General features: G+C 38.0%; 5 protein-coding genes across 9 annotated transcripts; 3 read left to right on the top strand and 2 right to left on the bottom strand.

Annotated features, from left to right (window-relative positions):
- Nucleotides 1-310: 310 nt before the first annotated feature.
- On the top strand, nt 311-4,195 carry LOC117651676 (PHD finger protein 23A-like). Its single transcript, XM_034395928.1, has 5 exons — nt 311-479; nt 1,194-1,237; nt 1,323-1,427; nt 1,559-1,682; nt 1,765-4,195. Exons 1-5 carry the CDS (start codon nt 458-460, stop codon nt 1,992-1,994), a joined length of 525 nt encoding a protein of 174 aa, XP_034251819.1. The 5' UTR covers nt 311-457; the 3' UTR covers nt 1,995-4,195.
- A 2,171-nt stretch (nt 4,196-6,366) lies between these two features.
- On the bottom strand, nt 6,367-10,997 carry LOC117651672 (MAP kinase-activated protein kinase 2). 3 transcript variants are annotated; one of them, XM_034395921.1, is made up of 9 exons: nt 10,838-10,997; nt 10,353-10,519; nt 10,006-10,145; nt 9,858-9,922; nt 9,678-9,785; nt 9,487-9,585; nt 9,336-9,411; nt 9,038-9,248; nt 6,367-8,956 (listed from the first exon to the last, which is right to left on the bottom strand). In XM_034395921.1, exons 2-9 carry the CDS (start codon nt 10,512-10,514, stop codon nt 8,705-8,707), a joined length of 1,113 nt encoding a protein of 370 aa, XP_034251812.1. In that variant the 5' UTR covers nt 10,515-10,519; nt 10,838-10,997; the 3' UTR covers nt 6,367-8,704. The 3 variants fall into 3 exon arrangements, with proteins under 3 accessions (XP_034251812.1, XP_034251814.1, XP_034251813.1); XM_034395923.1 differs by having other exon boundaries at nt 10,353-10,648; nt 10,838-10,992; XM_034395922.1 differs by lacking the exon at nt 10,838-10,997 and having other exon boundaries at nt 10,353-10,829.
- Nucleotides 10,998-11,272: 275 nt separating this feature from the next.
- On the top strand, nt 11,273-13,196 carry LOC117651674 (derlin-2). The gene is made up of 6 exons (XM_034395925.1): nt 11,273-11,643; nt 11,958-12,023; nt 12,110-12,277; nt 12,378-12,500; nt 12,575-12,738; nt 12,813-13,196. The coding sequence occupies exons 1-6, from the start codon at nt 11,551-11,553 to the stop codon at nt 12,940-12,942; spliced, it is 744 nt and encodes a 247-aa protein (XP_034251816.1). The 5' UTR covers nt 11,273-11,550; the 3' UTR covers nt 12,943-13,196.
- Nucleotides 13,197-13,359: 163 nt separating this feature from the next.
- Nucleotides 13,360-20,384, bottom strand: LOC117651669. Of its 2 annotated transcripts, none has more exons than XM_034395913.1 (18): nt 19,889-20,384; nt 19,407-19,468; nt 19,168-19,333; nt 18,913-19,095; nt 18,575-18,833; nt 18,271-18,432; nt 17,979-18,190; nt 17,664-17,885; nt 17,485-17,567; nt 17,119-17,287; nt 16,802-17,023; nt 16,569-16,695; nt 16,273-16,444; nt 15,883-16,129; nt 15,667-15,785; nt 15,455-15,584; nt 15,232-15,360; nt 13,360-15,147 (listed from the first exon to the last, which is right to left on the bottom strand). In XM_034395913.1, the coding sequence occupies exons 1-18, from the start codon at nt 19,919-19,921 to the stop codon at nt 15,076-15,078; spliced, it is 2,769 nt and encodes a 922-aa protein (XP_034251804.1). In that variant the 5' UTR covers nt 19,922-20,384; the 3' UTR covers nt 13,360-15,075. The 2 variants fall into 2 exon arrangements, with proteins under 2 accessions (XP_034251804.1, XP_034251805.1); XM_034395914.1 differs by lacking the exon at nt 19,889-20,384 and adding an exon at nt 19,631-19,842.
- A 265-nt stretch (nt 20,385-20,649) lies between these two features.
- On the top strand, nt 20,650-25,612 carry LOC117651670 (probable protein phosphatase CG10417). 2 transcript variants are annotated; one of them, XM_034395916.1, is made up of 12 exons: nt 20,650-20,907; nt 21,407-21,668; nt 21,750-21,863; nt 21,940-22,088; nt 22,171-22,225; nt 22,303-22,550; nt 22,644-22,796; nt 22,877-23,034; nt 23,121-23,253; nt 23,325-23,559; nt 23,632-23,852; nt 23,930-25,612. In XM_034395916.1, exons 1-12 carry the CDS (start codon nt 20,797-20,799, stop codon nt 24,305-24,307), a joined length of 2,217 nt encoding a protein of 738 aa, XP_034251807.1. In that variant the 5' UTR covers nt 20,650-20,796; the 3' UTR covers nt 24,308-25,612. The 2 variants fall into 2 exon arrangements, with proteins under 2 accessions (XP_034251807.1, XP_034251806.1); XM_034395915.1 differs by having other exon boundaries at nt 23,118-23,253.
- Nucleotides 25,613-25,616: the final 4 nt, after the last annotated feature.

The following is a 25,616-nucleotide window of genomic DNA, read 5'->3' as shown; positions in this document are numbered from 1 at the left end:
AGCTTAAGCACAACGTCGATTCTAGTGTTTCATATGTTTACATAATTTGAAAAACTCACTGTCAGCTAAGGATATGACCGAAGGCTTTTTGTTCACAAAATCAAACTTTCGCGCTTTCGTGCCTGATGTAGAGAATTTGATTTTGAAAAGTAAGATCTTTTTCTCAGTTTCGAGGAGAAAAAGGGAAATTGAATAAAAGTTGAGAGCTAACGAAAGTATTTGCTTACTCTAAACTTTTGTCTTTCACGGAACTCGCAGTTAAAAATATGGACTGGTGAGCTTTGGGTTGGAGACTATGTTGCCATGCGCGTTTGGGTTGCTCGCTCAGACGGAATTACTTGGATAACCCTATTTTGTGAGAAGGATCGTCCTCCGTTGTCTCGTCGCTTGAATGTCAATAGTTATGTTATTAATTATTAGAAGATGACCACTTTTGTTGCCTAAACTCTAGAGAAAAATGGCTGATACTGTGTTTAAAGGTAAATATTTTTGAATGATTTCGTTTTTTGATTGGGAAGTGTGCTTTTCCAGAAAACTGCAAGCAGGGAGCTGCTCTATGGCAGTATAAGAGATGGGTACAGGTTTCGTTTCCCTTTTCCCCATTACGAAAAACTCACACTGGCGTCTGGCTGGTGTCTTTTGAATATCTTGGTCTTGGTTTTACACTTCAACTGTACTTTCTGACTCAATCCAAGCAAATTTCTTGTCATTGCTGGCGAAATCTTGTCTCTCACAGGCATCAACTCTGAGGCTGAGGTTCGACTTATCTCTTCCACTGGCAGAGTGCTGATTTATTGTGTATATTTTCAGTCCCATTTAAGTTGTTAGTAACATCATTTGACTTTCGACCGCCAGATTCCAAGAGACCATTGCTATATCCAATGTATGACTTGGTAATCGGCCTGGTGCTTTGTTTACTGATAGCTTGCCTCTGTCCTCGCGTCTACGTGTTATTCCAGACGTTCTTAGTCTATTTTCATTTTCAGACTCGTTCTGCTACCCAAAACGCGATACACAATTAAAAACTTGTTGGTTTTTGTTTGATGGGCTTTTCCTCAAGTTGACTTGCAACCTTTGTAAGAAGCAGGCAGGCAGCTGTGAGGTATCTATGGCACTACTTGCCCCTCTCTGTCTGCGCCTTGAGTCAGGTTATACGTCATAAATATCCATGTTTGTTTGTTTGTTTTTTCTAGCGCCCAGAGCTTTCAAGAAAAGCCCCAAAAGTGAAGATGAAGATGTAAGTAATTTTGATGTTACTTTCAAGAAATGTAGGGTTAGTCTTTCTTCTGACCAAGCCTCTAAATGTTTTGTTGTCTCCCTAGGTCTATGCTACTAGCCCAAAGAGACCCCGAACCTCAGAAGACTTTTACCTGTTCTGCAAATACATTCTGGAGTATGAAGATTATGAGAACCAGAAATCACAAGATGTAAGTGGACCAAAGACAATAGTCTCATAATGTTTATCTACATTGCTAAGTCTGTTTTTCTTGTTCATTCTATGAAGCTAAGTTTTCTGCAGCCAAAATCTTAATGCAATGTTGTTCACTTTTGACTGTAGGAGTTGCGGGAGAAGGCTGGTAGTCCCATAGGCAGCACAGGCAGTGGTGCTGACAGCATCAAATCTGAGTCAGCATCAAGTATGCAAGATGATCGGAAGAGCTCAGATGATGCAGGCACTTCAGGTATGTGCCTTATCTTCATTTTCTTTAGATCCTGTTAGTTGTCAAGCCTTCACTTATGAACCTTTTGTGCATTCTCATACAGATGATGACTCCTATGATGTAATTACCTGTTATTGCTCCAAGCCCTTTGCTGGAAGAGCAATGATTGAGTGCAACGAGTGTTTGACTTGGATTCACCTATCGTGTGCTAAAATCAAGAAGCGCAACATACCTGAGATTTTTATTTGTGTAAAGTGTACAAACAAACCAAAACAAACTTCTGAGGAGAACACACACCTCAGTTACAGATCAAAGAAGCGGATAACGGTTTGATGGGAACTATTGTGATGTGGCAGATGTGTGATTAACTAGATGTATATCATTTGGTTCATATATATATATATATTTTCAAAAGACTTTTATATGCATATATATATATATGAGTGTGTGTGTATGTGAGTTTATGTACAGTCTTACCTACATGTTTATTGATAACTTACATCTGTGTGTACTTGTGTTTGTTGTGGATTTGCTCTTTAGTTTGACGTCTCTGAAGTTCGCTCTATTTAGGTGGCTTAACACAGCTTTCATTGTGTCTATTATTGCTCACAAAGCAAGTCTTGTTGAAGTACTACTGTTGCTTTATGCTATCTTATTCTTTAAAGAAAATTCTGTGTTATGTGGGAGATGCAATCTAATTAAGATGGCATGTTTTTACAACTTCCTCTTTCTTTAAAGCTGCTCTATCAATTTTATTCTATGATATTCATGTTTTGCAAATTGACGTGGGTTACTCCTGCCACAAATCAGATTTATCTAACAGGTGGAAAGAGCGAATTTGTGTAAAGTTTTTCTTAAATTTTATGATTGTTTTACTTTACTCTAAGGAAAAATGTGTGCATAAGAATATGCTGATGAAGGAAGTGACTGACAAATGTTACCAAACACTAGGTAAGAATGTTAGCTGCTAATTAGCCCTGTATTTCTAATGCAACATGAAACTCTCAAATGGAGATTTGGAGGTTGTGATAAAAGTTTTCTGAGCAAGTGTCTTTCTTTTTTTCAAATGCTGATAAGACGAGAAGTTGAGATAAAACATTCAGTGGCTTTTATTGCTTGATCTGCTAAAATTTTCATTTTATCAAATTTTATTTCCGTTGTTGTAAGTTAACTTCTCATTTTTTTTGTTTTTTCCTCTGTTGACCAATGGCTACATTTCTGCTGTTAAGATTTCATTTTTCAAGGATGTGATACCATAGATAGGGCTCAACGGAACAAGGTATTAGATTCTTAGGTGTGGACTTAGGTCTGTCATATGCCTGTGACTTCCTCATGGCAGAAATGTATTTTACGTTCATGGATTACTATTTTTCTTTGTTTTTATCATTTCAAAGTTTTGTGATTTTGTCCTCTCCATTAAATTTTCATTTAATCTTAGAGTATTAGTTTGAGTTTTATAGTAATCATGTGAGCTTCAGTGCCACCTTAATCGTCTGAGCTTTGAATGATTGAAAGGCATTTGCCAATGTAGAGTTTTCTGTTTACAAGTTTGCTCTAAATTTGTCTAACTATCAGCAATTTTTGAAGGACATGAGAAATCTGTCTGAAATGAGAAGTTATGAGACTCTCAAATTAATTTGTGACTTTGAGTTCAATTATGAAGTATGTATTTTTGATCTGAGGGATCCTGTGCCATAAGTTGACTTGAAACTCAATAGAAATTTCATGTGATAATGTCTTCAGGGCTGTGAGCTGGTCCCTAAGTTACTCAATTTTATTGTTTCCATTAAAAACATTAAAGCCATTATGGAATAAGCTTTCTGCTTGTTTTGTCCAGTTTTTTTTTTTTTTTTAAATTTTGTGGAGATGACCAAATTTGTAGTGGGGTGGGTACGTTCATTGACACAGTACATTAGTACCCTTTGTATGCTCTGTGAATGTACCCAGTTTCTGCTGATGCAAAATTAATGTTTTATTGATTTCTAACTAACTTATGCTGAGTACTAAAGATCATAGTTAAGTGCATCACTTCATTTTATATATTGGTAATACTTGAGTTAGTGTATTTTAACTATCATTACTCTGGCCATTTTAATAAGCGATCTCACTGGTTAATTATTTCTCGCTTCTTTGTGCTGCAATAGATTTTTTTCATCAAACTATTATTACTGCACATGGCATTCTCATCACTTCCTGCACATTTTGATGTGGACTCTCTGCTCCATTGACTCAGATTTTATTTCATTGAATTACTACTGGAGGATTACTTCCACTGTGCTGTCTTCTTCTTGAGTCTATACCTAATGAAATTGTACTAGTCTGTTTAGGAGCGTGAGTTCTTTGCCATAGTGCCTAATATGTTAGCACTCCAGTGAGTAAAGAGTATTTTGTTGTAGCAATGTACAAATTTGTTTATTAAAAGTTCATCATGAATTTGTAATGTTTTAATCTTAGCGTCTTCCATAAGCTTGATTAATTCTTTTGTATAATATGTTTAATATGTCTGTCAAAATAAAATTTACTCTTCAAATTTATATCCTTTTTTTCCATATATTCAATAATAGAAATGATTGTTTTTCTTTATCCTGGCAATACTGGTACAACGCAACTTTACTTGCACCCATTTGTTAGATTTAGCATGTTTATTTTCATATCATCCTGTTAATTAAAGTATTGTTTTGTGGTTTGAGTGTTAATGATACTGATCTTTGATCTCACGTTCAAGCCGTTTGTTTGCTGTTTCTAATATCAGGTCTTGTTTGGGGTCTTTGCATGTGCATTATCACACTTCTCTTTAATAAGAGGATGCATAAATTGCACTTGGTGAACTTTCCTGTGTCTACCTACTCTATAGCAGAAAAGAAACTTCTGGAGCAGTCAGTTTATTTGGCTAACCTAGGTTTTATTTAAAGCTTAGTACTTGTGCTTGTTAGCCTCATGTTTGCATTTTGTTTCTGAACCATCTGAGAAGTGTTGTGTCACAGCATAGACTGACGCAGACAGGCTCAATGACAACCGTCTCCTCAATGATCTTGTCTTGTGGTGTTCTTGCAATCTGCTCCTCCACATTTTATTCTTGATTTTGTGTTGTTCCTTAGTGTGTAAAGCAATTCTGTGTGCCTCAATCATAGAAATTGAAGAAAAATTGAGACAGTCAATTTTTCAGAGGCAAAATGTGCTATCTGTGACACGTCCCATTTTATTGCCTTTGAATATGTGGGTTTAATATGTGGGTGCTCTCTGATGAGTTACATGTATTTTATGACTTTCAAATCAATTCTTAAATTTATAAGGGGGAGGAAAGCTTTAAAGCTGTATTTTGTCAGATTCGTGTACCATCTATTTTACACTAAATTATTAATAGCTATTTTGCTATTTGTATTTTGCAAATTTTCTTGCACAGTTTCAGTATTTTGTGTGCATTTTGTGAAGGGGAGTGAAAGGTTTCATGGTTGCTGGCTGGCTAAGGATTCCAGTGCCAAACAAACCCATCATACCATGCATGTCTTACATCTGAGAAGAATCATTAGTGTAGAAAACACACAATACGTGTGCACAAAGGCTCAAAAGGTAGATTCGAGTTCAGATATTGGTTACCATTTTGTACCAAGTTTATCAATGATACGGTGATATTTTTATTGCAATAGGGGAGGAGTACAATGTCTGGAAGTATTTCAAATCTACAGAACAAATATATGTGTGCCTAGTCATTATTGTTATTATAAACTGTTCAGATTGTAATGCATGCGTGAATGGTGTTGAAACACATAGGTTTAGTTCTTGTTTCATACATAAGATTTATGGAACATGCAGCGGATGGTTAAGAGTGCTTTTAGGGAGGTCACTAATATCTTGGATTTGAAGTGCTGTATCTAACAATTTTAACAGGCCCTACGGGTTTGAAATGACAATTGTCGATTTTTTAGAAAATACAACTTCATTTCTGTCGTTTTTACTGATAAGAGTAATTTAATGCAGTGTGGTGATTCAGTAAAGATGGTCGTCGTGCAAGATTTTCAATTTACACCTAGAAACATAAATACGAGGAGTTCTGTACCTGCCTTTTTCGCTTCTGCAGGGTGTATCAAGTCGTTTGAGTCAACATGTTAAAGTGGATGGTAGGAGATCGTTTTTCTCCAAACAAACTAGTGCATTCAAACATCTACTGTGTTTGGGGTTTTGTTTGCCAACACAGGCAAGCTGTGCAACTTATTGCGTTCTCTCATTTGTGCCATATGGCTTACTAATGGAGTGGTAGCATCTCCTCATTTCATCACTTGGTGAAGAAGAATGGACTAGTCTACCCACCCTGTTGTTGTAGGCCAAATGCCCTGATGTGCACGCCTTTCACATTGGTTGGACAGTTGCAAATAAAATTATCTGAAATTGTGAGAGCAATAGCTATGATATGGTTGAGGAATGTTTTATAATAGAGTATGAGAGTATTAGCCAGTAGGTTTTATTGTTGTCCAGACAAGATGTAGCTGTTGCACTCTGATATACGGTACTTCTTGGGAAATGATGACACATTCTGACAAACTTTTGGCTTGCTATTATTACCTTGTTGTGTACTTTAATTTTTAAGATTTTTCATAATGATTTGTTTTTAACTTTTTGTTGTTATTGAAATGTGGAAAGTGTAGTATATTTTTTGCCAGGTGAAATTTGGGAAGTGTTTTCATTGAATCCTTCATAACCCACATCATGGAAGCTGAAAATTTTTATTAGTAATTTGTTACCACAGTTAAAATAAAAATTGGACCAAATTACAAATTGAGCAAGAAAAATGGAGAAAATTTGCTACACCCAAAGTGACTTATCTGTGTGTAATACAGTCACAATAGAGATGCACCATGACATCAAAAAGACAATGAAAACCAATTTGGACAACATGTCCCATTGATGAATAGACAACATACAGACACATGGTCTCATGAAAATTCAAACAGTCTTTTAAAATGCAAGACAGGAAAAGTGCCAACCGCAGTGGCTACCTACACACAAAATATATCTTACAAAAGAATAAAGAAACAAAGGTGATAACTGAAATACTATGAATTCCATATCTATAAAATTACAATTGCCCAAGGCAAACTTCAGTATTAATGAAAGTATGACATAAGTAAGCTCTTTCAAAATCACATTCGACAATACCCTTTGATCCTAATTATTGTTCATTTTTCTTAACTATAAAATAAAAAAAAACAACATACCTTCCACACTTGCTTGCTTTTCAGATCATCTCTCACAAAGTTCCTAAGACATTCACACAATTTATGCTTTGTCAAGTCCCGAGCAGAATTGTTATGATACAAAGCACACCAGACACAATCTGATGGACTAATTAATCTATTCAAGTTTCAAATATGTAAAATGAACAACATAATACAGACGAACATTTGATTTTTTTTCTAGTTTGGTTTAGCAAGTAACTAGGAAAATCCAGATACATTTTTAGGGAGTCAGAATGTAATAGAGGTTGTCATGAACCTTGTCCTTCACATTACTGACAAATGCAACAAACACACACACTCTCTCTCACACACACACACACACACAAATGCACACTCACACAAAAACTAAAATGTAAAAATGACATTAATCAAGTGTAATAGATTTTACAGACTTGCAAACAAAATTATTGTCTCCTATCACTACACAGGGGGCTAAGGGCCCACAAACACGGCTAGAGAACCAACTGATTGTTGTTTTAGTAGCTCAACTTATGTCCTATTGAAAATCTTACCTAAATAACAATGCACAACTGTAGTATAGTTTGAAAATGATAGTAACAAACATTAAACATTTGAGATATTAACAATATTACTAGAGTTTTATATGCATTTCAATGAAACTTTTTAATGAGAAACTGGTTCTTTCAAAAGGACGAAGTAAAATCACAAGAAGGCATTGAGGTATACCTCTAGTTAATCACATTGTCTCTCAGCTTGTGCATTACTCTCACAAGGAGAAATAGAAAGCTTTGGGGACCTAAACAATCTATTGTGTACAGAATGTTTCAATTACTACCTAAGTCACATTTCATCTCGAATTCAATGGCTGGTAAGAGTTTACAAAGGGGAAAATTGTTACATTGCCAACACTTATGAAGTAGACAAGAAGACATGAAATCAAGATTATCTTTCAAACGGCACAAAATTTTAAGGTTTCAAACTTATAAACATGTTTAGTCTCTATATTAGGTTTAGGAAGCATTAAGACGAGATAACTATTTAATTAAGACTATGTGGAATTGACAACCCGCTTAGTTTCTTAGCCACAGCTACTACTGGACCTTTTTTAAATGACTGTACACATTCATTGACATCTAATTCAAAGACAAACGTCAACAGATAAATGTTACATACAACCTTGGATGCAAGGGCAAATGAGACAAAGTAAAATTTAACATGATAATGATGAAAATTAACTGGAAACACTCCCATATTCTTTTCTGATTGACCTACATAGATCACCTTAAATTTGAGACAAGTCCTAACCAATTTTGTTGTTTTAAAAAGTTAGCAACTTTTCCTAACTTCATCTGAAAATCAGTATGTAAATGTATAAAAATGTGATTTAAGCTATTCACTCCAACAAAAAAAAAGGAAAGAATACTATCGTGGTCAAAGACCCCCACTGCTAAATTAGTTATCTTAAAGAACTTCCTGAACTACTATGGCATACACCTCAACTAACAGCACAAAACACTGTGGTCCAACACAAACAATACAGTTTTAAATCTATTTATGTACTTTAAGTACGCAACCACCAAATAGAGGTGTCAAAATTTTTAAGTATATCTGATAAACTAATTTGATTGATTCATTCTGACATTATTGATAGCATTCATTAAGCCCACTGTGACAGAGTGAGTGAATGATGTCTTGTACTTTTTGTATGAATCCATCCCATGCACAACACCATTTTACAAAGTACTCATTTAAAGGTTAATTCAACATACATAGGTAACTGAGATGTGTACAACAATAAACAGTCTGGAGGGAAAAGGACTCAAGACACTAAATAGAAAAGAAAATTGTTTATGATTGAACCTCTTGCTCAGTAGCATGCCCTTGTGCAGTTGAACCAGATGGCGCATCTCCACGTTTGCGTCGTTTATTCAGAAGCTCATTATTAGAGTTGTTCAAATCTTTAATATGAACTTGATCATAATCCACTCGCATGGTTGCAAGTGAGCGTGTCATTTCTTCCTGCACCTCCGGCCAGATATCGCCTCCTACACGCAACATATGCCCTGTATGAAGTGGAGTTTGGGGAACCTCAGTGTATTGCTGCAAGGAGACGAACAAGATTAATCAAAGTAAAATTTGAAACTGTATTGGCTTGGCTAAAACTTCATGGTACAAACTTACAGATATCCACCGATTCCTCATGACCTGCTCAATAGTAAAACGTTTTGTGGGGTCAATGTTCAGCATTCCACGAATAAGGTCTTTGGCCTCTGGTGAAACATTCTGCCATTCAGGATTGGGAAAATCATACTGCCCTGTCCGAATACGCTTCTTCATTCCCGGCGAAATTGCAAGGCCATGATTGCTGTAGAAGGGGGGGAATCCGCACAATCTGCACAGCCAAATACAAAAATGTAAGATGAATGAATCACCACAGTGAAACAAAGGCTTCAAGACCCAAATGAATTAGGTAACTTACAGAATGTACATAATGACACCAAGTGACCAAATGTCACAACTTTTGTCATATTTTTCAGGTCCTAAAACTTCTGGAGCTGTAATTCAATTCCATTATTAGATTAAAATGCAAATTTCTCATAAATAAGAGAAAAATGTAAATTGAAACTCACCAACATAGTAAGGTGTGTAGCAAGGAGTCTGAAGGGTGTCTTTTGAAAATGTCTCCTTGGCAAAACCAAAGTCAGTCAGTTTTAAAACTCCATCTTCACCTGACACAATAGTCACAGAGAAAAGGTTTCATCATGAAGTCAATAAATCAGTGTGCATAAACTTTTGTGTGTAACTCATAAGTTAAAATCACCTGGTTTGGTATAGAGTAGGTTTTCAGGTTTGAGGTCTCTGTGAGCAATATTGACATCATGCAAATATTTGGCAGCAGAGCAAATTTCCCACATGACCTGTGCGGCTTCTAAATAAACACAATGACATAAAAAAGTAACACTGGCTGTCAACCAAAGTAAAAAGCAACATGACCAATTACCTCTTTCTGTGAATGCTCCATCCTGTCTTTCTTGAATTCGTTGGAAAAGCTCACCTCCCTCCATGCTTCAAAATGATAGAAAACACACCATGTAAAAAAAGGAACGCCTGATTTAAAAAAACTTATTGAGCTTCAACTTATACTTTACCATTCCATCACAACAAGAAGACATTTATTCCCACTGTAAGTGTTCTCATACACATCTATAATATTGACAATATGCCGACAGCCACTAGCCCTCCAATGCAAGTCCACTTCCCGACGAGCTTTCACATTGTCATGTAAAACCTATTGTGAGTGAAAGAAAAATGTAAGAAATGTAGGTTGCCAAACTTGCTTATCAGCCATAGACAGCATCGTTTCAAGGGCATTAAGGAAGGCCTTGAACGTAGATATCCACACAATTTACCCAAAGAAATTAATTGAAATGCAGCTGTAATGTATTCACATTACTAAAATGACAAAAATCACAAAGTTCTCACATGCACGACTCACCTTTAAGGCGTATTTCTCTCTAGTAGTTTTGGAATAGCATTGCACTACTTTGCCATTGATCCCCAGACCAAGAACTGTATTTGATATTTCGTAATCATCAATTATCGGTACAGTCTTGGGTGTTCGAAGAGGCCTGATGCTTGAATCCGTCATCGTTGCCATATAATCTGTTCAGGAATTTCAAATATTCACTCAACAAACTACAGTAACCACCAAGCGAGAGCAGTGAAGAGGGGAGGGGAGAGGTGGGGCGCCTCTCGTCAAAGGCGACAAGGTGAAGTTGTCACAGGTCCACGCTGAAAAATAATTATCAATTCGTCACGACTGACGACGGGACAACTTCACAATGCGTCGACACAACGACAAAGTGAAGTGTAACTTGGGTTTGAGGGCTACCATGACACGGTGACTCATGAACTATTTATAAATCGGCGAGCGGTTCCGGCGACAAGTATCTACATCTAAACCAAGGATTTTAAGCTTACGTTCGACGAATGTGTCGTAAAGATGTTAATAATGAACAACGATGACGATTAATGATCAAAAGCTTATCTCCTTATTTTGATTGACGTGACTCGAAGGACTTCACATGCATGTGCAACGAACGACTCCACCCGAAGCTCCCGAGTCAAAACCGAACCGAACCGAACCGAACCAAAATTAGTCCGAGATGTATGAGAAATTCAAAACAGGCCAAAAGCGAAAGCGAAAGTGCGAATGCAAAAGTTGCGTGACAACTCGCATTTCGCATCCAATCCAAACCACTGACGTCTCTCTCGTCATCACTGTGTGCTGCTTACTAGTTCCTTCACTGTAAAATGTCACATGAGAGGGCCGTAAGGCTTATTTTTATTGTAACTGAAACTGCAATGTAACTTCAACCGAGGCACCCCAGCAGACGACGCGAGACTAGGCCTGTGTTGGTGTAGTAGTAGCAGTAGTAGTTGTGACTGAGGCAGGGGAGGGGAGGTGGTAGTAGTGAACCGAACCGCTGAACAAACCGCTGCTGACAGTTAATGTAGTAATTTTTTACAAAAATTTTGATGGTGTGACGGTTGTACTTTGAAGGCCATGTTATACATTGTTCCCAAGTGATGGGGGCGTGAGTAGACTTGATACTCCAAGTCTAACAGGACGCTAGAAGTTGCAGTTCAGAAATAATGACGTGGTTGTAAACAGCTCTATAGCCTCACTTGCCATGGCTTATCAAACTTTGCGTCAAGAGTACCTTCAAATGCCCGTGGTGACACGGGCATATACCACAGCATGTGTTGTCACAAGTTTAGCTGTTGTAAGTGTCGGTTAATTCACGTTGTATTCCCGCAGTATTTATCTGCTTGTATTTGCAAGTGATTTTTCATCATTTCATACAAAATCCTTTTTTTGCACCAAGTTCAAAAAAGAAAATCTATTCAAACTATTCAAAACCAATGTATCTATAAATAATGTAATTTAGTCTCACGAGTTCTTTTTTAAATGGTCTTGATCCACTTTGGCTTGTTGATTTTGTTAAATTTAAAATCAAACTTGCCTCTTTGCCTGTAAATCCAGTTTACTGAGTCATAAATATGATATATTCTTCTTTATTTGTGGTCTCTGTTTCAGCAACTGGATTTGATATCCCCCTTTCAACTTTATTTCAATCCAATTCTAATAATAAAACAATTCCAGGTTTGTAGACTGAAGAATTTTAGAACTTTTTCTTATAGTATATTGTATGAAACGTGTCATCATGTTCCATTTTTGTCATGTTTCAGATATGGAGACTATTTACAACTTTCCTTTTCTTTGGAACAGTTGGTCTCAATTTCTTTTTCAACGTAATATTCACTTACCGATATTGCAGAATGTTAGAAGAAGGATCATTTAGAGGCCGAACTGCAGACTTTGTTATGATGTTCATATTTGGTGGTGTTTCCATGATAGTATCCTTATCAGACCATAACTTGGTTTTCTTGTCCTACCATTTAAATTTTTTTTTTAAATTGAAGTTTTTGGTTTTGTATTGCCTTGACTGCCCAACAGATTTTTGCTTTTTTTGTAAGTTTGTTGTTCCTTGGGCAAGCATTCACAATCATGCTTGTCTATGTTTGGTCGAGGAGGAACCCATATGTTAGAATGAGTTTTTTTGGTGTTCTCAACTTTAATGTAAGTGAATAATTTGAACAGTGTTTTGAAAATGTTGATTAATTTTTTAAATAATTTTTGTTGAATGTTTTCAGGCTCCTTACCTGCCCTGGGTTCTCTTGGGATTCTCTCTCTTGATGAGTAACGCAGTGTGGGTGGATTTTGTTGGAATAGCTGTTGGGCACATGTATTTCTTCATTGAAGATGTTTTCCCAAATCTGAGTGGTGGTTTCCGACTATTAGTCACTCCCCAAATATTGTAAGGTTTTGGATGAATTTTCTACTTGTTCTTGCATGCATAACAGATTCTGATCAACATGTGTTTCTTGTCAGGAAAAGGCTTTTTGATCCTCCTCCAGAGGAAGTACCTCAGCCTGCAGATCGGCCCGGTGGCTTCAATTGGGGAGAGCCTCTTGCTGCTAATCAGGATGATGCTCAGGAAGGATTCGCTGATGCACAATGATATCCACCAATCTGCACATTCTAGTGCTGTCTATACCAAAAAAATTGGAACTTGTTTTTTTATAAATAATACATTGTAATTTTCTGAAAATGTATTTTTTGTGTGACTTTTTGAAGCGGCTTGTTCAATCCGGAATGAGAAATGGCAAGATTTCAGCCACAAAATGGATTTTGAACCAACAATTGCACTGATTTTATGTTCATTCAACCTTGGGAAATTTAACAATCTATTTCTCGGTGGATGAAAAAGCAACTGGGTCATATCCAAAGAAGTGTGATAGAGGCAAGTGAATTGTGTGTCTGTGTGTGTGTGCATCTCACTGATGCAGTGCTCTAAGAAGACTGGATTTTTCTGGATTTTGGTGTAAGTTCCATTCATTTGTACATGTACTTTCTAGAAGTTCAGAAACAAATTCCATTAGTGCAAGACTCTTGCAAAATTTTTAATACAACATGTGACATACAACATTCTCTGGAGGATATGGAATAACAATAATAATAATGGGTTTGCTCTTAAGACAAAAGACTTCTTTAATTTATGTTTGCTTGCACCAAACTAAACCCAATTCATTCCATCTTAGCCTTGTGGACTCTTGCCGCAATGTAAAAAAACCATCCTTTCATTCCAGAATTAAAGAAAGCAAAAAAAAGAAATGGTGAAACATATTAGGACGATACTGTGACCATGTGTGACAAGTAACAAGTTGCATTGAAAATAAGTCCAAGACAAATGAAGGGTGCTCCCATATTAGTCTTCGACTTCTATACGTCATCAAAAATGAACTCTCATCACTCATACGATTGCTGAAAGAATGTGCTCCACTCCAAAGAAGAATCTAAGATGAGCCTCTCGAGGAATCTATGCAAAACCTTCCCGAGGCTTGCAGTATATCCAATGTAATAATGGCTGAACAAATGAAAAGGATATCCTTAAAATAGAATATGATCCAGCTTGTGTTAGCAAAATGACAGCAAGGCCAGGCTTAGCATTTGGAATTTTAAAACAAGATATCAATTTAAATACACATGGCATATCCTTACCCACATTTTATCTTCCATTCTAGATGTCCACAAAATTATCAGTCTTTGGTTGTACCTGACATGGTAACTGATTATACACACCAGCTGGTACACTTTCATGCATCAAACATTACTAAAACTCATCTAAAAGAATGTGAGTTTTACAAAAATTATGTTGTAGCCTTTTTTTTCCCTTTTTTTCTTTGGAGGGGTTATAGAGGTAGATTGTGCAATATATAGCATTGCTCAAAAGAAAGTCCTGATTATTTGAAACTATGGGCATAATCTGCTCTTCAGGGGATTCAATGACAAAGTTACATACATGAAATATTATCAAATGCTGCAATACTGAAAAGGGAGATCCAGTGGTCAATGAAATGAGAGACCTCATAAAAGCTAGTGCTGGTGCTTCTTAACATATTTTTTAAAACAAGGAATTGATAAAAAAATCTTAATCTTATAAATAAAAACAGAACTAAGTATCACAATTCAAAGAATTTCTCACATCTGCAATTTCAAAAGCTACTAGATGTCTAGAAACGAGACTAACTCACTAGTGCTCCTCCAATTTGAGGACTGTGCACCACTGAATAAGTTCTCTAAATCTAGGAGGTGCAGTTTGAAAAAGAGCTGTACAGAAGACAATCACATTGAATCTCATGTTGAAGAATGACTAGCCAACCTAACAATAAAAGATCACAATTAAAAAGTAAGAGATAAGTGAATTCAAAGAAAACAATGATAGTGTAGGAAACAAAAAATGTGATTCAGCGCTAGGCAAAGCTGCTTTGAGTAATAATAAAAAAATCATGCAAGAAAAAAATCTGTGTAACCTGTTAAATACAGTATTTCATTTTAGAAAAGGAACAGTCAAACTGATCAAAGTCACTTAACAAAGCAAGGAGTCTAGCAGACTCAAAAAGAAAATTCTGATCACAAATAGTATCAAGGTTTTTTTTTCTCCCAAGTTGGTGGAAAAGTGCAGTCACAACAAATGCAAAATTGTAAGTTAAAAGTCTTTGATTAGTGCAGCTAAAGCCAGCCACAACATCTTGCGCCTCAACGCCACTATATGGACATATCATTATCTCATGCCTCAACCGTTTCTTCAACTCTAAGATTGTTCCTTCTGCTCATAGTAAAAATTTGCCGCCCTGTTGACATCATAATCAGCAGCCATGGCAAGCTAGAAGATAGATCATGGATGTAGTTAATATTTATTAAAAGCACATTCATAAACTGAAATTCTGCTCCCTTATATTGAACATACCTGAACCAATTCATGCCGAGAAGCTTCCTCACCAACAATATCAAAGAGATCTTGCACACACCTTTCAAGTTGGCTGGTATCTTGAGTAAGTGGGAGCTCCTCCAATGAATCACTGATGGATCGATTTCCCTGGAATGTCCAAGAGTCAAGGGAAGAAAATTCAGAAACAAAGGATGAGCTTTCGAACTCCAGCAACTAGTAAAAGATATTTATTAAAATGTACCTGACTTCCAGCTGCACGGAGATTAGCCATAAGGTCCTCTAAATCTTCCAAGCTAGAGGAACAAGACAGGTCAGGGTCAGGGCTGGAAAACCTGACACGAGGTTCTGTGGGCTCTGGTGGTTCAGCAATACTGTAATTGTTGGGAAGTAGATAGATAAATTGTGAAATCAATTTGAGAAGGCAGTATTCAAATCAAAAATATAAAAACTTACGATGGTTTCACCCAAATTATTAAGTCATAAATTTCAGACTGTAGGCTCTGTGGCAGTTCTTCAAACAAATCATGATCCATTATTCCTGGGTGGTGAGATGCAAAAGTCAAGCAAGCATCCTGTAAAAATGCAAAAAATATTCTTAATAAAATCAATGCAGTATGTGAAACTAAAACCAGAGACCAAACTCACAGAAAGGCTGAACAGGAGACTTACCTTCAAGGCTCTAGCATTGAACTGATCAGCCAAGCTTAGGAAGTAAAGAACAGAATCACCATCTATATGCCGTTTCAAAAGTTGCTCGCAGACCTGCTTGAGTGTGTCAACCTCATAACGATCACTGAGCATCATAAGTTCTGCTATCTGATCGACACTCAAGTCTTTGATGTCAATACAACCACTATACAGGTATTCCAAGAACACCAAAAACAGGGCTGGGTTCGTGTCATGCACCAGAATTTTTCTGCAAAATGTTAACAAAATTAAACCTTTTTTTTTTAAATTTTGAGAGAAATTTTTTTATTTAAATCAGACATGGCATAACATGGCCTGTACTTCTACTAGAATTGATAATATTTAAATCACCATTCCTGATATAGATCTTACCTATCAATAGTTTCTCTCATGCCTGACAACAGTGCCCTCCTAAACCAATCACAGCGAGCAGCAACAATAACCCGATGAGCCTTCACAGTGTGGATTTCTTCCTTTGGCTCAGCATCATCGGAGGGCGTAGATTCAGTTCCAGGTTGGTTCCCTTCCCCAGCTAAGTCTAAATCTGTCAAAAGAGAAAAGCAAAGAATGAAAACCATATGCTCCTTATCAAAGTGTTCTTACCATTTAGCAAAAGCATTACAAATTTCTTTAGAAAGAGCGCGTACAGGAATAAATTGACGACCAACCTTTGGTGGCTATGACCTCAAATACCATATCATAGCCTTCCTCAGATTTAAGCAAAGGAAGAGCTTGTTTGGATAGGTAACTTCTCCTTGATGAGGGTGATACACAGACTGACTGCAACAAATTCAACTGAAAAGAAAAAAAAAGGAGAAGAAGAAAACGTTTTAAAGAAAGCACAAAAAATAAATAACTGCCAGAGATTCTATTGTGTAGTTACATAATTCTTCTCCATTACCTTTTCATCGGATTTTTCTGAAGTTGTACTGGTAGAAGGGACATAGCTGCTGCAACCTTCAACATTTTCTGAATATGGAGCAGCACATCCCTGCTGAGGATCAATCAATCCTAAACTCAGGAGTGACTTGGTAAACTCTTCTCGTTGAACATGGATTGACACCTGCTCAAATACTTGCTGCAGGAGACTTTTGTGTGATAGCATCAAGTCAACCCAGCCAGACTGTAACCATGGGTAAAAGAAAAAAAATTAGAGGAATAAACCACATTGAATGATCCCATTTTACCGTAGAATAAATAAATGAAAAGATTACTCACGGTTTTTGAGGCTGCAATTTTAAATATGAATTTAAATTCTCTCCATTCTAATTTATCATCAATGTCTTGAAGGCGAAGTAGGAAGACCGGTAGTTCCTCCAATATCTGATCCAAATTGCGTGTGACCGATCGTACTTTATTGGTGTTTGACATTTCATGAAAGTTTTCCCTTGATTGAAAAGCATAAAAGAGTCATACTTGGAACAATATCTGGAAATCATAGGGTATATCCAAACCCCCCCCCCCCCCAAAAAAAAAAAAAAAAAAAAAGAAAGAAAGAAAGAAAGAAAACCTACAAAAACTCAAACAAAAGAAACCACACACCCACACACACAGCTTTATACACAACAACAGCTTTATAAATACCTTCTTTGTAAAAGCCATGCCAAACTAAAAGTCATCCATTGGTGAAATCTTCTGAGCTTACTGATATCTTTCAAGGTCAATATCTAGCCAAAAGAAAAAAAAATGATTTGGATTAGTACACCAGTTGTAATCACTCTCATCTCCATACCCAAATGATAAGTGTCATTATCATTACTCACAGCGTTCAAAGAAGAAGTTAAGATATCTCTGTCTTGTACATTCTCTGCATCTGCTCTTAAATTAGAGATTCCGTCGGTACTAAAAGAACTTTCGCTTCTACTGTTTTGAGGATCTGCTGGAGGATGTAAATGGACATGAGGACTCATGTCATTGATAATCTGCTCCAAAGCTGTCTTGATATCTAGGGCAATGGTAGACACAACGTCTAGAACTAATTCAATCTGGAATCAATAAAAAGTTCAGTAAGGGTATCGTAAAATTTTATCAGACTACTGGCAATTTACTTTATAAAAATGGAAAATAAAGAACAGTACCTCAGGGACAATGTATGTTGCAATGTCAAATCTTTGCATTGAAGTCATCCCGCTGAATGTTGACTTTACTGCTTTCAGAAGTTGATGTAACTGTTTTAAGAACACAGGGAGTCTTGACTTTGCATAGCGAATAATTTCAGTTCTTTCAGCAGAGGAGAGTTCTTTCTTTCGTGTTGTGATAAGGTGACAGAGAACAACAAATTTCCCAAGCCCTGTAATTTCACATAGAGCAAAAATAAGCTGAGAATTGAAAAATAACCTTATGGCCATGACAAACTGAGTTCAGACGCACCAACTGCACATTCTCGAACACACTGTTTCATGACATAGCATAATTTTGCAGGGTTACTTTTCAAAGCTTCAGTTCCTTGACTTACAGCTGATTTAGCACCAGTAAAGTGCTCAATAATTTGATCACCACAGGCATGCATATCTTCAGTAAGAGTTGTGATTTCTGAAAAATTTCAAATGTATAGTGTATATTAAGAAAAAATCTTCAAAAACTATGCGTATGAGTTCAGCTTGGAAAGTTAATTGACTTGACAAGTGAATTTCTTGGATATGCTTAGACTTAAGTCTTTAGAGACAACAGTTACCTTTTTTCAAGGCCACATGTTTCAGGAAGAGCTCACACAAATCAGAAAGTCTGACCAAAGCTCCAGAAGGAAGTTGAGACAAAATTGAAATAATTTGTCGAGCACAAACTTCAGTCAAGTTATTTGGCAAACATTCTGCATACAGATAGTACAGTATAGCACTCAAAATATCTTCTGGAAGACCCGAAAGTGGGGTAACAGTCTGATTCCAATCAACATCTGGCAGACTTAAAGCAAGTATGCAGGAATGAACAAAAAACTGAAACAAAACAAAAACAAAAGGCATTGATTAAGAAAAGTATATTGGCGCATAAGTGATTTCTGAAAAAGGAAGCTACCTGTTTTCCATTAGCTGCTGTAAGAGTGATGTCAGAAAAATATCCGTCTTCTAATGCTGGATGTAGGGTAAATGGTGCATCAAGTAGAGGTTCTAACTCCTCAGTGGGCACTCGCTTACAACGTAAACAACACCAAAGATCATTTCTTAAAGTGATATATCCTGGTGGATCCATATCTTCAACCTGGAGAGAAGCTCACGCTTGAAACTGAATCAGTTCCAAAGGATGAATTTATAAAGAAAAACCAGATATTACCTTGAATTCAATGACATGACCAATGTGTGCACCAAATTGTATGATAGTGGAATTGTGGCTAGGATTGTAGACCTCATATGTATCGCAGTTTAAAATAGGAATCGTTTCAGCTCCCTCTGAGGGTTTCCATAAGACATCTCCAGCATCGTCCAGTTGGAAAGTTGTCCTACAAGGCATGAGACAAGGCAAATAAACATTGAAATATAAATGATGAGTGTGACCCCTGGGGCAAAACCTACCCTTCGATTCCATAATTCTTCCCACAGCTGCAATCTGCACTTAGCTGGCCACACTTAAGAATCTGTTCACAACAGAAAAAAAATCAAATGGATGGTAATGTTGAATTCCCTAGACAAGGAATGAGATTTCTCAGTCTGAAGTGGCCATGTAGGAAAGTCAGCTCTTAGCAGGTCAGGTCATGCACAAATTTTAAGAAATCTTTGAAATGGCATGGCATGCTTACTTGGTCTGATAATGGCCACAAGTCACATTTAAGGAATATTTAGATGAAAGTAGAAGAAACTAGGTGTAAGTAGAAGAAAATATAAAGTTTATTTCTACCAAGAGAGCTGTCAAAACAGATGACAAATCAAACCCGCGATTTAAACTGTGAATTGCGACACCGTTTCTATGAGAGTTCAATGAATGAAAAATCATTCCGAAAATCAATTTGCATTGCTATTTGTCACACTGACTCAAAAATTAAGTCAAATTCACAAACCTGCCAAACACCAACAAGATTCGGGGGAGCCATGTTCTGTAGTCTGCTGCAGTTGTCCTTGTTTTTGTTGGATTGTTGTTGATGTTATGAGGGGTCATGCCACAACCGTGTTCGGTTTTATGGTTTAATCAGACTGCCTCTTTAAGTTTGACTGCTATATTTTTTCTCATCTACACAGAAAACGAACATTGTACGTAGTTGCCTTAGCTACGATTCACTAGTCTGTAAGAACGGAGACAATCCTATGTTGTTGCTCACTGAGACCAAAGTTAGTATGAATGTCAGTGGGGGTCGATGCTCGGCCTACTGCGAGGCTAGTTTTAGCGGGATTCGCTCGCATTTAAATGAATCGTCTCCAAATAAATTATTTATGAAGACTCTTGCAATGCTCCGTGTCCACACAGTGTTTAAATCTGTTGTCAGAACTCCTGCTTCTCTATTTTTCCTCAGTTTCGCCATTCATTTGCACGATGTAGCGAATGGGAATGTGAATGCGAAAGGCGAAATCCAAAACGCATTCTAGCCATTTCTTCTTTACTTCCCTTCAAGGGTCCACGGATTCTACTTTTCTTTTGACAACACGGCTGGAATTTTAACAATGAAATCCATTCATAACAATTTCTTTAACCCGCGGGCCTTAGGAAAAGCCCGCCGAATGAAGACTCTGGTTGCTCGAAGGTCCGATAGAGAGCGCCAGCGTCGCTCCCCACGCGGCAAAACTTTTCTCAAAGTTACTTACCCCGACCTTACATCTTGTGCAGGTCGTTGACTATGGCAGCCTAGACGTGCAGCACGAGTCTGCAGTCTCCCGCCCGCAGTTTGTTGATTTTGGCCGGCGAGTCTTCGAGGGTGCGACTGTTTGATGCCCATTTCCTCGACGTGTCTCTGATACCTGCCTTTCCGTTGCCATGGGTGCCTATTTGTCAGAGCCCCTGACGGAGAAGACGTCCAGCGACGAGTCCAACGAGTACTTGCAGTGCGGCCTGAGTTCCATGCAGGGCTGGCGCATGACGCAGGAGGTGAGTTTGTGCTTCATGTCTTCGCGGACAGCGTCGTAACTCGAGACGCCCCGTCGTCGCCGTGGCCCGGTGCCGCGGGCACGGCCGGGCCGGCGTTTGGGCCCCTGGTGGCACACCGGTGCGACCGAGGTGCCTTTGTGTTGGGTGCCGGTGCGCGGCCGGCTAGAGGGCCGCCGAGCTCGTCCCGAAAGCGATACGCCGCGTTCCCAGTGAATTTGCACAGTGTCGCAGATGATGCGGTCCGTCTCGAGCAGGCACCGCACGGGTTGCTTGTACTCCGTCGGTGGGCACACTTTTGCACCGCCTCGTTCTGCCCGCGCCGCGTGCTTTGTTTGGGGCCTACACTCCAATCAATAGTGTGCATTGGTTAGGGTGCTTTACCCCCTGCGCAAAGTTCATTGTATTCGGTTTGTCAAGTGTTGATCGACAGCCGCTCGCCAAAGTGTCCCAATTATTACTGTTCTGTGGTTTTATTAATGTTTGTCTTTTTCTTCGACAGGACGCCCACAATGCAGTATTAAATTTTGACGATGGAACATCATTGTTTGCGGTCTACGATGGGCACGGAGGGCATGAAGTCGCTGCATATTGTGCAGAAAATTTTCCAAAATTTTTGAAAGAGGTTGAAGAGTATAAAAATGGTGACTTTTTGGAGGCTCTCAAACAAGCCTTTTTAGGGTTCGACAATACACTCACAAAGCCAGAAATCATTTCTGTTCTTAAAATGTTAGCAAATAACAAAGAGGAAGGCCAATCTTCAGGTAAGTCCTGCCGTTTGTATTTTTCTATCTGTTGAATTTTTATTTTTATTGTTTAAAATATTTGCTAATTCAATTTTTTAGATGAAGAAGAGGAAGAAGTAAGCAATCTTGAAGAAGAAGCTTGTATGCCGATAGAGGAACTTCTTGCCAAGTACAAAAGTGAAGGAGGACTTGCTATCAAAAGATTGAAAGACGGTAAGTGAATGTGTTCTCATCATTTTGCATACATGCCCCAACTTACTATCAATTTTGTTTTCAAACTTGTTTTCAGGGACCCAACCTGCATCACCTTACTTGAAAGCTAGGAGAGGAAATAGTTCTGGTGCTGGTTGTTCAAGCTCATCAGATGAAGGTTCCAGCTCTGGTGCTGGTTGTAGTTCATCATCCAATAGTGACCAAGTTTCCAGCTCCTCTGCTAATGTGAGAAACTTGGAATGGTGTTCTTCAATGACTCTGAATTTCTGTAATAATTACCGTATTTTCACAATGAATCATTCTTCAGGTTTCAGCTGGGCCCTCCAATTCTAACGAAGTAAACTCCAGTGATGATGTACCAGGTATTGATGCTTTCCTTTACTTTCCCCCTTCATGCTGTCACTGATTTGTAAGTGTGTTCATTTTTGCTTGCCCCCAGATACCCAAACAGCTAGCCCTGATGTAGGCTCTTCAGGTGATGTCAAAGAGAAAGAAGAGAAAGATGTTGGTTCATCGTCAGGTGATGCGGAAGTGAAAACAGAGGTTAAAGCTGAAGTTAAGAGTGAAAAAGATACGGACTCAAGTGTGTCCAGTGGCAGTGGTGGAAGTGGTGCTCAACAGAATGGTGCTGTTGATAGCACTGATAAAAAGGGTGTAAATGGTGATGTCAACCATGATATCAAACAGGTAAGATTGTAATCTACTTTTGTCTGCTGTGTGTTAAAGCCCTAATTTTGGCTTGTGCCAGTTATGTCTTAAACGGTTGTCTTTCCTTTGTAGGAGGAGTCAGATAGCAGAAATGATGCAGTCTCGTCAAGTTCTCCCTCTAAAGATGGAGCAGTAAATGGTGAAGTTACCCCTAGCCAAGAGAAGAGGGTGAAAGGGAAGGGAAAGGCTAAGGATAAGTCTCCTCGTCCAGATCCTGAAGCTGACGTAATGATAAATTCATTCTCATTAGTGTGTGTGTGAGTGTGTGGTTTTTTAATGACATCAATATTTTATGTGTTGTTCAGGAATCTCCCAAGCAATCCAAGCCAGTACGAACAACCAGAATTAGCACTTTACAAATGTACCGCAGTATCCTTAAAGCACAAAAAGACATGGAAGATGAAGATTCAGAGGACACAGAAGATGAGGATGATACCACTTTTGATGGTGGTGTAGCAGAAAGGTATACATGAGCCCTTCTTACTTAAATAGTGACTCTTACCTGTCCACAGAAAACGGTTCCATGACTCATGTCTTAATTTGCAGCAGTGATGAAGATGTGGACGGGGAGGAGGAAGAGGATGATGACGAGGAAGATGAGGACGATGATGAAGACGACGATGACGATAGTGTGGATGAGGAAGATGAGGATTGTGACTTTGCTATGGGCTTAAAAGAAGAGGTAAGTTTGCTGTTTCTTCATACCAATATTGTTAAGTTTGCAGACAGATATCAGTTTTATTTTTTCTACAGCCCGGTGCCGATAGTGGATGCACTGCTGTTGTTGCCCTCCTTAAAGGCAGAGACTTATATGTTGCAAATGCTGGTGATTCCCGATGTGTTGTGTGTCGCAATGGAACGGCTGTTGAGATGAGTCTGGATCATAAGCCAGAGGATGCCTCAGAGTGGCAACGTATTACTAACGCTGGTGGAAAAGTTACTTGTGATGGAAGAGTAAATGGAGGACTCAACCTTTCTCGTGCTATAGGTTAGTGTCATCCTAATCCAACCACTTACATTGTATGTGATCTTGGCTTGACTCCATACTTTATGCCCTCAGGTGATCATGCTTACAAGCAAAATAAGGAGAAAGAAGCAACTGAGCAGATGATCACAGCTCTACCAGATATCAAAACTCTAAGAATCAATCCTGATGTTGATGAGTTCATGGTGTTGGCTTGTGATGGTATCTGGAACTATTTGTCCAGTCAGGATGTGGTTGACTTCGTACGTAAGAGGATTCAAGAGGGAAAGCTTAAAATGTCTCAAATTTGTGAAGAGGTAAGGCTGTGTCCATTTGTCATGTCCACGTAGCCCATTGTTAAAGAACATTCACCTAAAAGAGTCTCTTTTTGCAGCTTTTCGACCATTGTCTTGCACCAAACACTTTAGGTGATGGAACAGGTTGTGACAATATGACAGCTGTCATAGTGAAGTTCCGGCCTGAATTGTCGAAGCTTCCAGTCACATTAACAACTGATTCTGTGTTTGATGAACCAATCAAAAATGAAAAGATTGATAGCGCTGGAGAAGCTGAAGCCAAGCCTGTTAAAGAAGGCAAAGAAGTTCCCAGTGATGAAGTGAGCACATCCAACTCCCTCAAAAGGTCTGCCCCAGCTAATGATTCTGAAGCATCAAATGGAGCAGAACATCCAGAGAAAAAACTGAAGACAGAGTCAGGAGATGCTGGCCAGAGTTCTTCAATAGACTCTGAGGCTGTTGCAGTTGAAGTGTAATTTAAGTCCATGGTGAAGTGTTTTATGGTTACCCTCCTCGAGGCGTAAATGTAGAAAAGACTGATCCAGTAGGCCACTGCTGGGCCTATCTGATGAATGACTGTTAAACTTTCAGCACTCAACCTTAAGTTTGTTTGAAGGAATCCATTAAGTGGTTTATTTTTCCTTCTGTTGTGTTGGCATATCAACATGAAAAGAGACAAATCTCCCACTGTAAATTTAGATTATGTGTATGTATGTGTGAGGATGTGATATATTGATTGATTCTGAGTGATTCTGAATGAATGTGATGAGCGATAAATGTATTCTTAAGTAAACTTGAATGGAATCAACCATATGCAAGGCTTGTTGAAGTTCCCTGTTAATTTTATCTCTCTAGAATTTTCCAATCATTCTTATACTTCAAAAGGGGCAAAGTATCTTTTAATTTTTCTGATATTGAAATCAGGTTGCTGCTACCTTTAATCTGGCCTCTTTTTTTTTTTGACATCTTTTTTCTGTTTGTTCAATTCGTAAAACAGTTTTCCATTGGCATACCAATATTTGGTAGCCATCTAGATGGTTTGTCGAAGTGCTTTGCCCTGATCCTGGTGACCAAGTACTCTTCTTGCACTGCAGTTAATGTTGCACATCTTTGGATCATACACATGTAACTTTGTTATTGTATGCCATCTGATCATTGTGTGTAATTCTGCCTTGCCTGTTACTTCTTATTTATTTGTTTTATCATTCACCTTCTTGTGAAGTGAATGATTTATTTTTTTGTGCCAAGGAAAAAGTGATAACAATTATGTTTTTTGTTTGTATTTGTGTACACCTCTTTGGCCGTTTGAGTGGGCAGTGTCACTTTGACCATGATCATTGTAATTTGTTCCTACAGTGATAGGGTGCTCTTTAGCAGATAAATTTCTGTCCTTGCTGCATTCTTATAATGCAGTTGTGAATGTTTAGACACTCCATTGGAGGTATTTTGTGTGTACCATAGTGCTAGCTTGTCTTTTTCAGACATTAATTTGCTTTCACCCTCCTTTCCCTTATTGCAGTTAAACTTATTTCCCAGTGCAGCAGGCATTGTCTTTTTAGGTAAAGCTGTTCCTTTTTACTCGGTGAATTTTTATTTTATTAATTGTAGACTCCCTGTATGTTTTTCTTGCTGAATGCTTTGTGTATCTTGCAGTGCTGTGCTGTTGGTGTTTTCCTTCAGTGTAAATGTCCATTCCAAATTTGACAGGTAGTCTTTTTAAAGAAAAAACAACAAAAAAAAAAACAAGTGTCAAATGATGCAGTAAAGGCATTTTCAAACTCTGTA

Source organism: Thrips palmi, unplaced genomic scaffold (assembly GCF_012932325.1).
Source record: "Thrips palmi isolate BJ-2018 unplaced genomic scaffold, TpBJ-2018v1 HiC_scaffold_6, whole genome shotgun sequence".
NCBI lineage: Eukaryota > Metazoa > Arthropoda > Insecta > Thysanoptera > Thripidae > Thrips > Thrips palmi.
Note: the sequence above shows the minus strand (reverse complement) of the source record. Positions and strands in the feature narration are given on the sequence as shown.

Excerpts from the sequence above, each read along its gene's own strand:
- LOC117651672 (XM_034395921.1), bottom strand. The coding sequence starts at position 10,514 with ATGGCAACGATGACGGATTCAAGCATCAGGCCTCTTCGAACACCCAAG. Across the intron at positions 10,146-10,352 it reads GAGAGAAATACGCCTTAAAG|GTTTTACATGACAATGTGAA; the intron begins GTGAGTCGTGCA and ends CACTCACAATAG. Across the intron at positions 9,786-9,857 it reads TGGAGCATTCACAGAAAGAG|AAGCCGCACAGGTCATGTGG; the intron begins GTAATTGGTCAT and ends GTGTTTATTTAG.
- LOC117651669 (XM_034395913.1), bottom strand. The coding sequence starts at position 19,921 with ATGGCTCCCCCGAATCTTGTTGGTGTTTGGCAG. Across the intron at positions 19,469-19,888 it reads ATCTTGTTGGTGTTTGGCAG|ATTCTTAAGTGTGGCCAGCT; the intron begins GTTTGTGAATTT and ends TGTTGTGAACAG. Across the intron at positions 19,096-19,167 it reads GTCATGTCATTGAATTCAAG|GTTGAAGATATGGATCCACC; the intron begins GTAATATCTGGT and ends GCTTCTCTCCAG.
- LOC117651676 (XM_034395928.1), top strand. The coding sequence starts at position 458 with ATGGCTGATACTGTGTTTAAAG. Across the intron at positions 1,428-1,558 it reads AGAACCAGAAATCACAAGAT|GAGTTGCGGGAGAAGGCTGG; the intron begins GTAAGTGGACCA and ends TTTTGACTGTAG. Across the intron at positions 1,683-1,764 it reads AGATGATGCAGGCACTTCAG|ATGATGACTCCTATGATGTA; the intron begins GTATGTGCCTTA and ends ATTCTCATACAG.
- LOC117651674 (XM_034395925.1), top strand. The coding sequence starts at position 11,551 with ATGGCTTATCAAACTTTGCGTCAAGAGTACCTTCAAATGCCCGTGGTG. Across the intron at positions 12,024-12,109 it reads TAATAATAAAACAATTCCAG|ATATGGAGACTATTTACAAC; the intron begins GTTTGTAGACTG and ends GTCATGTTTCAG. Across the intron at positions 12,501-12,574 it reads TTGGTGTTCTCAACTTTAAT|GCTCCTTACCTGCCCTGGGT; the intron begins GTAAGTGAATAA and ends GAATGTTTTCAG.
- LOC117651670 (XM_034395915.1), top strand. The coding sequence starts at position 20,797 with ATGGGTGCCTATTTGTCAGAGCCCCTGACGGAGAAGACGTCCAGCGAC. Across the intron at positions 20,908-21,406 it reads GCTGGCGCATGACGCAGGAG|GACGCCCACAATGCAGTATT; the intron begins GTGAGTTTGTGC and ends TTTCTTCGACAG. Across the intron at positions 22,551-22,643 it reads TCAACCATGATATCAAACAG|GAGGAGTCAGATAGCAGAAA; the intron begins GTAAGATTGTAA and ends TTTCCTTTGTAG.